At 52.8% G+C, this 14510-nt stretch overlaps 1 protein-coding gene across 5 annotated transcripts in view; it reads right to left on the bottom strand.

Annotated features, from left to right (window-relative positions):
• ZFHX3 (zinc finger homeobox 3) overlaps positions 1 to 14510 on the bottom strand; it is a 448729-nt gene that overhangs the window by 78444 nt on the left and 355775 nt on the right. For 4 of the 5 annotated variants that reach the window (XM_053952496.1, XM_053952497.1, XM_053952498.1 and 1 more), the window contains 2 exons: positions 5869 to 8609; positions 3444 to 3940 (listed from right to left, as the gene is read on the bottom strand). In XM_053952496.1, the coding sequence (XP_053808471.1) occupies positions 3444 to 3940; positions 5869 to 8563 (3192 nt within the window). In that variant the 5' untranslated portion in view covers positions 8564 to 8609. Of the gene's footprint in view, positions 1 to 3443; positions 3941 to 5868; positions 8610 to 14510 lie in introns of those variants that run through there. The other variant, XM_053952500.1, reaches the window with a different exon arrangement.

The following is a 14510-nucleotide window of genomic DNA, read 5'->3' as shown; positions in this document are numbered from 1 at the left end:
CACTCTGCATCTCTAGCTAACAAAGAGCCTCTGTGCACAGCACCACATAACCCAAACCCTCTCCTTCAGACTCCCTAGTCCCTAAAAAAGTGAACGCAGCACTTGGAAACACTGAAAAGGAAGACACTGAATGAACTCATTGAAGGCACTTGCTGGCAGTCTGGCCAGCAGCGTGTTTCTTCAGTAGTTCTTTGTTTAAACTTCTTCTGAGCTGCACATTCTGAACCAGAGATCGTCAGGAAGTTGTAGGAAATGTCCAAACCTGACTCCTTCTCAAGCAGATTAATTCTTTGTGGAAACTCCACCTGTGCATTAGAGGCTGGGAGCTTGTGCCCAGCCTCTTCCAGATGTGAGGAATGCTGCTGCTCTGCGCCACGCCTGGCGCCAAGCCCTGCGGCCACCAGGAGACCTGCAGCTCCAGGGAGCTGCCCTTGCCTCTGCTCACAGCCACCCATCACCCGGGCCACACCACGCCCCAGCCTTGGCAGGCAGGGTCTTCAAACCCTTCTCAAGCCAGAACATCCGTCCCAAAAATGTACTGCCATGCACTGACAATGGCACTCTTGCTTTCCAGGGAGTTGCTCAGGATATAAAGCCCCTCAGTCACCCAAGGTGGTCAGCAGTCGCAGGAAAGGCACAGGCACCACGTTCCCCCAGCAAGGGCCAGATAACAACAGCATTTCCACTTCAGTCACAGAATTTTAGGGGGACAGCAAGGAACTGGGAGAACACAACAATAAAGGAAAGGTTACCAGACCCTTCCAGTTTTTTTGGCATTCCCCTCCCCTTACCCTTGACAGGGAAGAGGCCTGACAGAAGCTATTGCCATGTGCAGGACGAAGATGGCAGCAGAAGACCAGACCTTCTCCCCCGCACTGGGAGTGTTGCAAGAGAAAACTAAAAGGTTGACCCGACTATGGACTGACAGTGTCTCCAGATCACATTTTCTGGCAGCAAGTAACACTGACAGAAGTGGCACTTGGGCAGTGCAAGCAGCCAATAACATGTGATTTAGGAAAAAAATGGCAAAAGCAGCAGAATAAGGAGGATTGTGTGTGATAAGCCCAGTGTGTGCTCTCACCCAGCAGCATCTGGAGAGGATTTTCTCCAGCAGGCAGGGAAGAACTCGATTACATCCAGTTAACTGTGCTCTAAACTGATTATGCATGTGCCAGGCTAATGGATTACATTAGCAAGAGGAAAAATAACATCCAATCAATCTCAATTTACTGCAGACCACACCAAGGCCTGAGAGAAGAGAAACCATTCTGTGAACTCCCCCCACTGCCGCTGCATCCCTTCAGTTATCAGCAGAGACATGGCATTACAGCTGCTCCAAGGCCCGGAGAGCCTGCTGCAGTCTGATCCATGCCTCATCCAGAGAGCTTTCCCATTAAATCAATCCCTGATTCCAGCTATGCTGAGGCAAGACACCGTGAATCCAGCCATCCACCAACCCCTGCTCCAAGCTTTATCCAGCCATACTTGAAGGCCAATATATGGAGCATTCCAAAGGAATCCATTACTCTGAAATGTGTTATCCCTCAGCTGGTGTTTCACTGCTGTTGTGTCAGAGGCAACACAGGGCTGGAGCAGCACTGAGACTGCCCAGGGCTCCCATAAATCTGAAAACTGACAGTTTCTCTTTGCCTGCCCAAACAAAACATCCTAGCAATCTTCATTACAAGAACTTATGCCTGTCCCTCGATGCTGGTGGGTTTTTTTCCCCGTTTCTTCTTTTTTTACCCTTTTCTTTCCCCTCAGTAAGAGAATTCTAGTGCCTCAATTGTTTTTCCCCATTGGAACCCACTGTAGATGAAGGGCCTGGACAAAGAAAACTTTAAACCTTTGCAATGTATAGTTAAAAGAATAACATTATGTGCAAAAAAAAAAAAAATCATAATACAGCTTTCAAACAACTCTCTTGTACCCCAAACTGACCTCCACAAAGGAGATTCAGTTTCCTCAGCTGGGTTCTTGAAGTCTCATGGGGACTCTGCTGCCCCCAGTTTCCAAGCTGTGTAACTCTCTCAGGCCTCCTGCATGCCAGAGCAGAGGTGTATGTGTAGACCTGATCATTTCCAGAGCCAGACTCTGATGGGTGAGGCTGGATCCCAGCTCAAGATGGAACAATCACTGTCACAGCCATCCTAGACTCAACAATGAGCTCAGAGAAACACAACCCTGCTCTGAGCAGCTCCCCACCAATTCCAGGTAGGTCCAACAACCACAGCTCAAGGTAGACCTTATGTGATGCTCCTGGTTATAACCTTCCTCCCTGAATTGGCTGGAACTGCTAATTCCTAGGAAAAATCCAGGAGTTTTGAAAACGTGTCTACACTGTGATGTGGGTGGGTACTATAGAGTTCAATGCCAGGTCTTAAATTCCCATTACATAAAGAAAAGTTTTCAAATAAACAATTAAAAAGTGCAAGGTACACTCTGTGTGTACATAAAGAAACCTCAGCACATTTGGGGGAACGCAAGAAGAAAAGGAAGAGGACAGAAAATACAAAAAAACCTGTGAGGAACAGCAGACAATGAGCAGAGAGCACGTGTGAATGGAGGGGATGCGGCTGCTGAGATTTATGGCAATTCGTACCTGATTGTTCATACTAAAGCTATTATGGGATGATTAGAGAAAAAGGTGAAGCTTTAAGTCCAGTGAAAATCAATAGAAACGTCTGGAGCAATTCTGCTGCACGAGTGAAAGGACTATTTACTGTATCCGGAGCTCCTCTTGGGTTACAGCCCACAGGGTTCGGGCAGCGAGGGGAGGGGGCTGGGACCAGACGAATGAGACAGGAAAGAGAAGATGGTTATAATGGTTCTGAAGACAACACAGAACGAGGGGGGTGGGAGGAAAAGACAACAAGATGGCAGCGACAGCCCAAAGGGCGCTGTGCATGGGAACACGCAGTGCCTCCGAGGCGCCGGGCTCCGCTCGCAGCCTCCTCCCTCCCCAGCACCAGCAGCACTTTGCTCACAGGTCCCAGCACGGGCTGGGAACACAGAGCACAGCAGCACTGAGCCACGGCCCCGCCACCCGCCCGCTGCCAGCACCAGCACACCGACCACACCGACAGCCTCCAGGCGACACAAAGCGACAAACTCTGTGGGAAAGAGCCAACAAACACAGGCAAGTGTCACCTCGCACAACTTTCTGACAGGGATTGTTCCATTTCTGTGCAGACTACCACAGCTGCAGTGCCATGAGACACACAAGCCCCCTCTAAAGCACTGTGGCGTGAGCATCTACTGCCTTGAAGCCTGGACAACCACAGCTGCTAACAGAACACAGGCTGAAGAGCTGCAGCACGCAGTGAGACTGGGGGCCAATGGAGAGCTCTCAGCAGCTCATCTCCAAAGGACCACAGTGCATTGCGGCTCAACTTAGATTTTCCTTGGAAAACGAAAGAAGATGAAGCAAAGCTGACCCTTACTTTATAGAGCTTCAGGCTGGCTTCGTGCCTCGAGTTCACAGTGTGAAGACGTAGCTTCTCCAGACTGTTGGTGTAGTAGTCGCAGGCATTGCATTTCAGGTGGACTGGGTTCCCAATGGCCACGCACTTGAGCCTCCATTCGTTGGCTTTGCCCCCCTCCTTGATATGTGCCACCAGCTGGTATTTCTGCACGTGCTTGTCCGTCTTACAGTGGAGCTGGAAGTTGGCCTTGAGCTGCGTGTTGTAGCGGCACAGCTTGCACTGGTACGAGTCCCCCATCACCGCCTTCCACTCGTCCTCGGGGAGGCTTCGCTCCACGTTCATGTGGAGCCCCAGCATGTCCAAATTATCCGTAGTGAACTTGTTGCACACGGCGCACTGGAAGAGCTTCAGCGACGGGTCATTGGTTTGCGTGAAGCTTTCACCCAAGTTCATGAGCTCCTCAGACACCAGCTGTCCACCTCCCAAACGCATGTCCAGCGGGATCTCGCCACCCACTGCACAAAGAAAAAAGGGCAAGAAGAGGTCAGAAAGGCTGAATTCCAGAAGATGAACACAGAGCAGAACAAAAGCTGCTCCCAAGTGCCACCTGTGTACCCACAAACACACAGTGAGACCACACGCAGATCGTGTCTCCCTTCGCCCACTCCTCTGTGTTGCCGGTCTGCACCAGAGCTGAAGAAAAAAGTTACTGCAGCCAGCATAGAAGGCTGGCAACGGACTGCTATCACCCTTGCTACCCTCTTGCTGAAGGATCATCCAGCCCTCTGCCCATTAAAGGTGGCAAGAAAAACCCTACAGACTTTGAGAGGATGAAGAATTCCATAGCACCACACTGGAAGTTTCTGTGGCTATTTCAAGAACAGCGTTAACACTCCATTCTGTTTTTTTTTGCCTCCCTGGAGAAGCAAATGCTACCTCGTGCAGTAGCTACGCAGAGTCTCTACCACATAAAACAAAGGTCAACAGTCACAAGCCCAGGTGCTGGCCGCATCACAGGGAGGTCACCGCACTGCTATCACAAGTTGGCAGCAGTGTAGAACAGGACATGGACAGAAACGACCTGAGAAGTGCCACTCCTGCACTGTTATATCTCATCTCTTGTCCAGGAGTTCAAAATGGTGAAGAATCTTCTGAAAACAGTTTTGACAATGTAAAGACAGAAACCAATAAAGAGGGTGTGAGAGCATGTCACGGAGAGCCAGGAGGACCCTGTGTTTGTCAGGCTGACTCTTCAAACCAGAGCTCAACTCTGCTCACTCACAGCTACTGAGCACAACTACTCACATCAGAGCAGCTGAGAGATGCAGAGAGATTCTGAGCAAACACAAACCAGGACTCCTGGGCCACTTTGCTCTCCTTTTCTGTGTTTAAGACATTGATGCCCTTTATACAGCTTTTTGGTATTTTACCTTGAGTTGATGTCACAGCTCAGCTTAACAATCCTATGAAAGGAACCAGGTCAACAATTCCTCAGTTAATCAAAAAGATGTTATTTCCTTAACTTTTCATTTCCTATGTTGCAACTTATTTGCTGCGAATCAAGCGCTCTTTAAGACACTCTCTCCTGAAGTCACCATGCAGGAAAAACCCAAAAGCAGACTCTTCTTCTGAATTATGAATGCTCTGCTCAGTTTTGGACCAAGGTGTAAGAATGGGAAAGATCTGTTTCATTTCTCACAAAGCTCATAGCGTGTGTATCCGAGTCAAAAGGGCCAACCTGGTGTCAAGTGCTTATTTAGCACAGGCAGGGCCTCCCTCTGCAACCCTCAGAGTGAGACTTGCAACCATCAAGTGCACAGCTCACAAACTGCTCTCCAGGCAGCTCATGGACATCCAAGGCCCTGTCATTTACTTGAGGGGCTTCAGTTAAAACACTCCCAACTTATTACAACTGCCCCGTGCTTCAGTAGTGAGGGGCTCTGAGCTTCAAAAGCCTCCAATCCTGTCGGTCACTGGCAGCAGAGGAACACCACCCCTTCCACCCCTCTCAAACCTGCTTACCTTGTCTTTTCAAGGCAACACAGTGTGGAACAACCAACCCCGAACAAATACACCTGCCTTTGGGAGTGCCAGCAGGTGACTGCTCCTTCCCTCAAAGCTATCCACCAAACTACTCCCACTCCTCACCAAACCCAGGAGAACTTCTCCGGAAACACTGTAGTTAGGATGCTTTCCACAACGAGGAAGAACATTCAGCACCACGGCATCCGTAACCAGTGTCTGCTGTTCCATTAACTTGCTATGAAAACTCTTGGAAAATGTACTAGAAAAGCCACGAGATGAGGAAAAACTGCTCTGGGTGAACACAGATGAGAAATCTGCACTGTGCAGCCTCCGTGCTCGACCACCACACAAAGGTAGCTCATGGGCTGCCTTTGCTGGGGGTCTCACATGAACATGGTGGAAACCCCTTCAGCCTCACCTAGAGATGGAGCCATCGTTGCCATGGGGTTGGTGGGATCAAGCTGGAACCCCCCCATCATGAACTGTGCATCTGAGGAAGTGCTGTCCATCTTCAAGTTGGGAAGGTTCATGTTCTGCGCCAGGTAGTACTGGTAGAGCTCGGCCTCGGCCGGGGACGGCAGGCTGCCGAGGCCTAGGTGCCGGTTATGCTGGATTTGGGACATGTTTTGCTGAAGCAACATCATGTTGTGCATGTGCTTCTCACTGGTCATGTGAATCCGAAGGTTTCTAGCTACGTTGGTCTCGTAGTCGCACACCTCGCACCGCCACGTGGGTTTGGTTTTTGGTTTGGTGGGGGAGGGAGCCCCACAGGTGCTACCGATGTTGGCGGCGGCGGCTGCCGCGGCAGCAGCAGCCGCCGCCGCTGCCCCCGCGGTGTGGCTGAAGACTTGCTCTCCCCCTCCGTTCTGCAGGTTCTGCATGTTGTTGAGATGCTTGTCGGACTGCATATGAATACTGAGGTTGCCTTTGGTAGTTGTGGAGTAGTTACAGACCTCGCAGCGGAAGGGCTTGTAACCACAGGTGTAGCTCTCACCCCGCGCCAGCCGCGGGTGCGGCTGCCCACTCTTGCAGTAGATGCAGGAGCCACCCGGCTCAGGATGTTTCTCCTTCATGTGCGCCTCAAGCGTCTGCTGGTACTTGTAGTGCCAATTGCACTTGGGACACTTGAGTGTCTTACATGAGTTGCGAGAATGCATCATAGTCATGTGGCCACCCAGCGACCGCGAGGAGCCCAGGACCGTGTCGCACTTTGGGCACTCCACGCCGCTCCCCGAGGGGCACTCCCCACCCCCAAGTTCACAGAGGGGGCCAGCATGCTGGTGATGGGAGATGTAGCTCCCGTCCTCGCCCTCTGCACTCTCATTTGGTTCTGGTGCTGTGGCATTGTCTTTATTGGCACTTTCATCGATGAAGTCCAGCCTCCTGCTGCCCTCGGCCACACTGGCTCCGCCGCCCTCATTGTTAAAGCTTAAGTGATTCCTCCTGTTTGCACCATCAAAGACAAAGGAAGAAGCAGAATTAGAACTAGTAGAAGCCGTGCCCCGTGACAGGGTCTGGAGCACGTTAGGCATTAAGGGAGAGTTAGAAATGCTTTGGTTTGAGAGAGCAAGGTCCTTTTTGCTGCTGCCACTGCCTGCCACAGCCCCAACATCCTCCTGGGGCCGGTCCTCCAGTTCATCCTCCAACTCGTTTGGAAATAGTCCTTTGCAACCCTCATCATCCTCATCTTCTTCCTCTTCCTCCTCTTCCTCTTCCTCCTCCTCCTCTTCCACATCCTCCTCCTCCTCCTCTTCCACCTCCTCGGCTGGCTCCACCTTTTCCGAGAGGCTGTCCTGGTCGTCCCCCTCCTGTTTCTCCCCCCCTGCCACCCCAGGGTCCTTCCCCTCTGAGGATTTGGTGGGACTGGAAGCCAGCGGGCCCAGGGGGACTGAGGTAATGGGAGTCTTCAGAGCTGAGCTGGTCAGCCCACCCAGGTTGAGGAGTGCACTGGGGGCCAGGACACCCGCTGCTGGCGGCGGCTCAGCTCCACCGGCCGCCCCGGCCTGGAGGGCCTGCTCACCTTCCATGCAAATGCCACTGAATTTACCATAAAAACTGTGTCCAGGGCCTATGAGGTTAGCTGCGGAAACGAGAGGGTGCTGAAAGGTTTTGTTTTTTGGTTCCAGAAAGCTGACAAGGGGTTCCTTGTCTTTGCCTATCCCTTGGATGATAGCGGAGATGTTCTTATTGCTAAGAATTTTCCGCTCCTCCTCACTCAGAGTCATTCGGTGGTCGTGCACGGCATGGGTCACGAACGAGCGGACATACCCAAAGGAGAGCTTGCACAAGAAACACATCAGGATGGGCTTCCTCTTCCCATAGAGCACAAAGCCATCGAATTTGGACAGGTCCACATTGTTGGGAACATCTTTGGATACGCAGGAGCTTTTGGCAGAACCGTCGCTGTTCAGGTAATCCTTGTTGCTTTTATGTCGCACATCGAAGACGCGGAAGCTGTGCAGGACGGGGCTGATGCCCGCCAGGGCTGAGGTATTCGGGAAGGCCTGGTCTGAGCCCTCAAACCACTTCCCGAAGGATGAGGCTATGTGGAAAGTGTTGATGATCTGTGGGTAGACGGGAGCGGCAGCAGAGGGCTCTCCCTGCTTGGGCAGAGAGTTCGGGAGCAGCGAGGGGAGAGTCCCGCTGCCGCCGGCACCCCCGCTTTGCACCAGCTGGCTGAGGCTCTCCACGATGTAGGCTGAGCCGTCGGGCTGGTAGACGATCTCGCCGGCCAGGTTCTCCACGTCGCTCTCCTCCTCGCCGTCCTCGCTGCTGTCGCTCCCGCTCTCCCCCCGCAGCGGCGGGGGCGGGCGGGCGCCGGCACAGCGGTGCTCCATGTAGCTCTGCAGGCCGGCGAAGGAGGCCGCGCACTGCCCGCAGCTCACCTGGCCCGCGGGCTCGGAGCCGGGGCCCGCCGCGCTGCTCTCGGGGCCGCGCTCGGGGAACGGGACCCTCAGGCTGTCCAGGGGGCTGCAGCTCTCCGCCGCGGGCTGCTCCATGCTGCCGGCCGGGTCAGGGAGGTGCGCGCTGTTGAGATCAGTCCATTGCTGGTGCTGAGGAATGCCGCACCCATTGTCCTTCCCGGGGATGACGGGCGAGTCACAGCCTTCCATGGCAGGGCCGGCACGGAGCGCTCATTGCACCCGGTACGGCTCCGACCTGCGGGTGGGGACAGAAGGAGAGAGGCAGGTGAGTCAGGGTGCTCCCGTAAAGACCCCACCACCACAAGGGCTGCTGACCCCGCTTCTCAGGACCAAAGCGGGGGCTGGTGTGCCAAGACGGGCTCCAGGGACAGGCAGCCCAGCCTTGGGCAAGGTACTGCTGGGAATGAGCGATGGAAACGTGTTGGCAGCAGCAACGCAAGAGGAAAACTTGGCAAGGGAATGGGCCTGGAAAGTGGCAAGAGACCTCCTTAATGTGTCTCCTAAAGGGAGCCAGCAGGAAGATTGTGGGACCTGCACTGTCACCCCCAAGGCCTTGGGTCTTCAGAAAACAAAACATCATGGGAAAGCTTGTGACAGAAACAAGATACGACAACAAAACAGTTCTGTGGCTTTACAACTCTGGTATTCTCTGGCTCCCCCGCTAAGGCAGATGCTGTTTTTCTGGGTGTCACCCTTCTGCTAATGGCTAGGGAAACACAGACCCATGGCTACCACACATGCACCTCAACGGGAGCCCACACGACCCAGAGCAGCTCACAGCGACTTTGGAGTAACAGTGCTCAGTGTGCACAGGAGACGTAACTGCTCCGGTCTGGACAGTTTAAACAGAGACATGTCAGGAGACAAACCAAACAGGAAATTCCAGATCTGACAAGGGTGCATCCTGGGGATTGGAAAGTGGCCGGCCCACCATGCTCCAGGAACCTCCCAGAGATCCTGCAGGGCACAGCCTCGTGCATGGATTGCTTCCTCTCACCCCTGGAGACAAACAGTGGGTGCAGTCCTGGGAGAGGAGGACACCCTTCCACTGCCTCCATTCCACCAAAACCAGTGTGACTGGAGGATTCCCACCCACTGCCCGGCAGTCAGCGGGCCTGGGCTGCTGACCACGGCCGACGTCCAGGGACCCCTGTCATCGTGACCCTTTCCGCAGCACGTGGCCAACGACTCCAACACAGCAATGGAGCCCTGCAATCCTAATGGAGCCCACTTCAACTCATACAGAAAATGTGAAGAGAACTGGAAACCTGCCAGAGGTTCAGCCACCTGCAAAGCCAGTGATGTGCCACAGCAGCCCTGTGTGAACTACCTGAATTAGCTCAAACAAAAGAAAACAGAGTGACAATCAGCATATTTTTTCAGGTTTCACTATCTCCCAGTTTATTTTCCTTTACTACACAAAGCCATCCACGCTTCTGCTGATTTCTCTAATGTGTTAGTACTTTCTCTTTAAATTTGACTTCCAGTATACCTCGAAGAAAAAGCATTTACAAGTACCCCAGAAGGCAAAGTCATACTCTCAAAGCCCATGTGCAAGGATGCCTGCAGAAGGACACACAGGTGCAAGAGACAGCACCCAATGGGATCACACACAACATTACTCCACAGCACCTCCAGTCTCACCTTCCCTGGATTCTATGCCATACACAGCTGCCTCTACAGTTGCACTGGGAATAAACAGGGATTTGCTCTGCAGCAACAGTAATCTGGTGCACTGAGCAGAACAAGAAGGAAAAGCAGTATCCTGCTGCCAAAAAGCTCTGGGTTTAGTCAACCAGTTTTATTCCCCTAGCCTAAAATATGCTCCAGCCATGTAACAGCTCCTGCTGCACCAGCTCTCTCCCTGGATCACTGATCCCAGATCCTTCTGTGTTGAGGCTGCACATTCACCTTCCCACAACATGCCTACTCTCTCCCTTGTCACTGCTACTTCTGCACTAGCAACTGCAAACCAAATTAAACCAAAACAGATTTATTCAGGGGAAGTGAGGAAAAAGAAACTCCATAAGCCTTGTACTTTTGCCAAGTGAAGTTTTAGGAAAATCTATGCAGACTTCAAGGCACAATATGGGATGACCACACCCTACCCATTCTTTTAGACCTGGATCATTGTGCAGGCCAGCAGAGCCAGCCCCTGGGACACACAGCCAGGTGAGACACAGCCAGGGTCACAGCGGTTCTGCCATCAAGAGCTCCTGACTGGCAGGAGATGCCTGACTGACAGCCAGGCCAGAAGGGTTAGCAGGGCTGGAGGGGCGGGAGGGTTAACAGCCTGATTGGAAAATCAATGTAATAAATGCTTGGTAAGTTACAGGAACATGCGGGAAGAGGAGGCTGCGATTGATAAAGGACTGCAGCTTTGATGCTGCACTGGGGACTTGTTTATTGACAGGAAAGCCAATCTCTCTCCCGGCCCGGCCCGGCCAGGCAGACCCGCACGCTCCAATTAATTGGTGGGCTTTTCTGCCTTGGCTTGCTTTAACAGCTCTCCCCCACTCACTCCAAGTTAACCAGCTCAAGATGTGCTATGCCAAAGGAATCTCCTCTCCTCAACAGAGAGGAGCCCTTACAGGGCACGTGGAAAAACCCAGAGCCAAAATGGCCAGCCCAAGCCCTGGACACAGGCTGAGCCCCTGCACAAGCCCAAGCTCTTCTGATGGTTCAGTCACTATCAGAGCTGTTCCTAAAGGAAGCACAAGGCATGAAAATATTTGTTTCTATTCACACAGAAGCTGCAGGAATCATCTGTTCAAACTGAAAACAGCAATTTCCTTGCTATAGCAAACCAGGTTCTAAGCAAGAGCACAATGCAGTTATTAGTCCACTACTGGGCCCCCTGTCTTCCACCACCCTGGACCACCCCCTAGGCCACCTGTGTGGGGACAGACACAGCGTGTCAGAGCTCCGATGGACAGACAGTGGTGTGCTCCACACCTCCCATTCGCTCCCCCTGTCGCCCTCTCTGCTCTGTTTATCAGCCAGTCAATAAGAAAAGGTAGTTCTTACTTAAGGAGGCAGAAGTCAACTCGTCAGGTCGATCAGCACTCTGTCTGTAAACATGGTTTCCCGTAAAATCAATGAACTCCAGTTACAGAGAGAACAGCCTGAGTGCCAGAGACTCTGTGCTCTCACACTGCCCCAGTGGCAAGGAAGGGCTCTCCTGCTCCCTTCTGCAGCCTCACATCCCACCACTGCCATGCCCACAGCCTGTCCCACAGCACCACAGAGCCCCTTGGAGCCGACTGGCACCACAGCAGCCCAGAGTGCAGCTACGCCTGCGTGGCAGATGCAGGTGACAGCACAACACCGTGTGCCCCCACTTCTGCCACGTTCCTACCAGCCGGGCCTGGCAGCTGGCAGCCACGCGTGCAGAACACGCGTGGAGTCGGTCCCTGCATCGCCCTGCCACCTCCTTCCAGCCCCGTCCCCAAAGGGACAGACATTCCGTTTCCAGCAACGCTTCCACCAAGGAGTGGCTGGTCCTAAAGCGACACCCTGCAACTCCTGGCAGGCTGGGGCTCCTGGGCACCCCCAGCCTGCGGCACCGGGCTGCTTCCTCCCCTGGGGACACTGGCAAGCAGTGCGGGCAGCAGGGATGGAGCGGGAGGGAGGAGGGGGCTCCTGCTGTTGCCCAGGCTTCCCGAGAATTAAATATGAACAGCCGTGCTGTGTAATTTTAAATTGTTAATTAGCACAGGGTTAATTAGGCGGCCCTTTCACAAGAGGCTGTTTGGCAGTAAACCAAGACTAGAAGCAATGAGGAAGGAGGAAAACAAAAGGAGAAAGCGACAGTGAGAAACTGTTCCCTCAGCTAATGACCCACACGGCACCATGGAAAAGAGGGCGCTGAGGACAGGGAGAAGATACAGGCAGATGCATTTCACCCACAGCCGTTACCTGGCCGACAGTCCCTGCAGGCTGCCCTCCCCTGCCCAGCTGCGTGGCACAGGGAAGCGCTCAGGCCCTCACTCAGCTCCAGGGTGCCAGGGGCTCAGGAAGGCCAAAAAGGACAGAGGTGGGGGACGACAAGGACAGCACAGGACTAACAGTGTGCTCAGACACTCTGCCCAGAGCCCTCCTGGCACGCTCAGCCTGGCCTTCTGCAGCGTCCTCAGAAGGACAACGCCTGGCCAGTGCGGTGTGCAGGCCGGCCGAGAGGCTCCTGTCTCAGCGATGGCTCTTGATGCCACTTGTTCCAGCCTGAAAACCAGGGATGGCCACACCAGAGGTGAGCGAGCAGCCAACTCAACTTCACCGTCAGAGAGACACAGAATAGCTTGGGCAGGGACCTTGGAGGTCCCTGGGAACAGGTATGCTCAAAGCTCCCAGGAGCAGGAGCCCGGGCAGGGGGTGCGAGGCAGCCACCGTGACCCTCTCAAGCGCCGACACGATGAATCTGGAGCAGCAAAGCTTTCTGTGCTGCCTCCGCGCACCTGGCGTGCTGCACAGCACTTGGGTAACACTTAGGAAATTGCAAATGGAGAGACATGATAAAAATAATTGCCTAGGATCAAGAATTCAAAAATTAAGGAAGAACAGAATGTATGTTGCCAAAGCAACTTTAATTTTGTGCCTTTATGCATATGAATTATGATACTGCCTGCAATTAGGTGAGCACACGCTGCCTCGCTTGGCAAGCAGGACAGCCACAGAAGAGGGTAAAACAAGGTGGCAGGAGCATGTTGTCACTTCATGTGATGTCTACAACACCTGCTATCACACAAATATGTGAAGAGTTACTTTCTAGAATAGAAAGATCTTTTCAAATTTCTTCAGCAACACTGGCTGGCGATTCGAGTGGCAATACCAAGAGTTTCAATTCCCAGTTCCGTAAAATGCTTCTACCTTTTAAGTTAAACAGAAGACAGGGATCCCAGCTCTCTCACATTCATTAAGGTGCCAGAAAGCAGCAAGATACCTGCCAGCCTAAGGGAAGTGCTGAAAACTCTGCAACAAGGCTTGAGATATTAGGATAAAATGGTACTTATGTGCCAAAACCTGAGCATAACAGGGAACATGGATGCACAGTGTGAAGAATGATTTCTAGTTGGGGTTTTCCTGCCAGCATTTTACAGCCTTGGGATTTCTCTTATGCAATTCCTAACCAAAAAAAAAAAAAAACCAACCTGAAAATACTGATATTTATTTGCCAAGTTCAACATTTTAATGAAGCAATTACAAACTAATTTTTCTTTTTCGCATAGCATGTCATATTTTGCACCTCCCCAGGTGAGACCAAGCTGTGTTTCAGCACACACCCTGCTCACAGTGGAGTTGTTTCACTGGCAAAAATGGTCTGATGAGCAAGATACCAGTCTTGCCAAATCCTGAACACCTTACATCTCTCTTCCTCTTTTGCCGTGAGGCTTTACCAAACAAAAGCCCAAGCTCAGTTCTGACTTCTTCCAGCGTTCTGCTCTGTGCCAGACTGTTTCCATCTGGACACACGGCCACATCCAACGCCTCTGCAGTGGGAGCAGAATTAACAAGCCAGCCCTGCCTGCTGGTGAAAGAAACATCCAAACAACATTGATCCACAGCTTTCAAAGAGTTGGGGCTGCAAGTCCTCACAACCTGGTTGGTTATCCCGACAAAGCCAATAATTCATAGAATTGAAGAATCACTTGGGTTGGAAAAGAGCCTTAAGATCATCAAGTCCAACCATTAACCCAGAACCGCCAAGGCCACCACTAACCCACCTCCCCAAGTACCACACCTACACACCTTTTAAATCCCTCCCTGGGATGGTGACTACACCACTGCCCTAGCCACCAAGGCAGGCTTGTGCTAGTGCCTGACCACCTTCTCAGCGAACACATTTTGCCTCTGTGGAAGTCCCTATGTACACTACAAACCTTCCCCTTGGAAGGATTCTAGCTCGTGGATCCTGGGCTAGAATCAAGGTCCCAGAAGGGGGTATGTGGCACACAGCGGTCTAGTGAAAGAGAAGCTCCACGGGGCACCCAAAAGGGCAGGACGATCCCCCCAGCAGGAAGCCAGCCGTGTGGAGGGGCCGCTTCGGGCAGCGCTCCAGCCGCGAGCGCGCGGCCACGGTGCGGGGTGACACGGGCTCCATCCGCGGCACAGCCGGCCCCTCAGATCCTCCGCCATCATT

The sequence above is a fragment of the Vidua chalybeata genome, chromosome 11 (assembly GCF_026979565.1).
Source record: "Vidua chalybeata isolate OUT-0048 chromosome 11, bVidCha1 merged haplotype, whole genome shotgun sequence".
Lineage (NCBI taxonomy): Eukaryota > Metazoa > Chordata > Aves > Passeriformes > Viduidae > Vidua > Vidua chalybeata.
The sequence above is the reverse complement of the archived record's forward strand: the minus strand, read 5'-3'. Positions and strand labels throughout refer to the sequence as shown.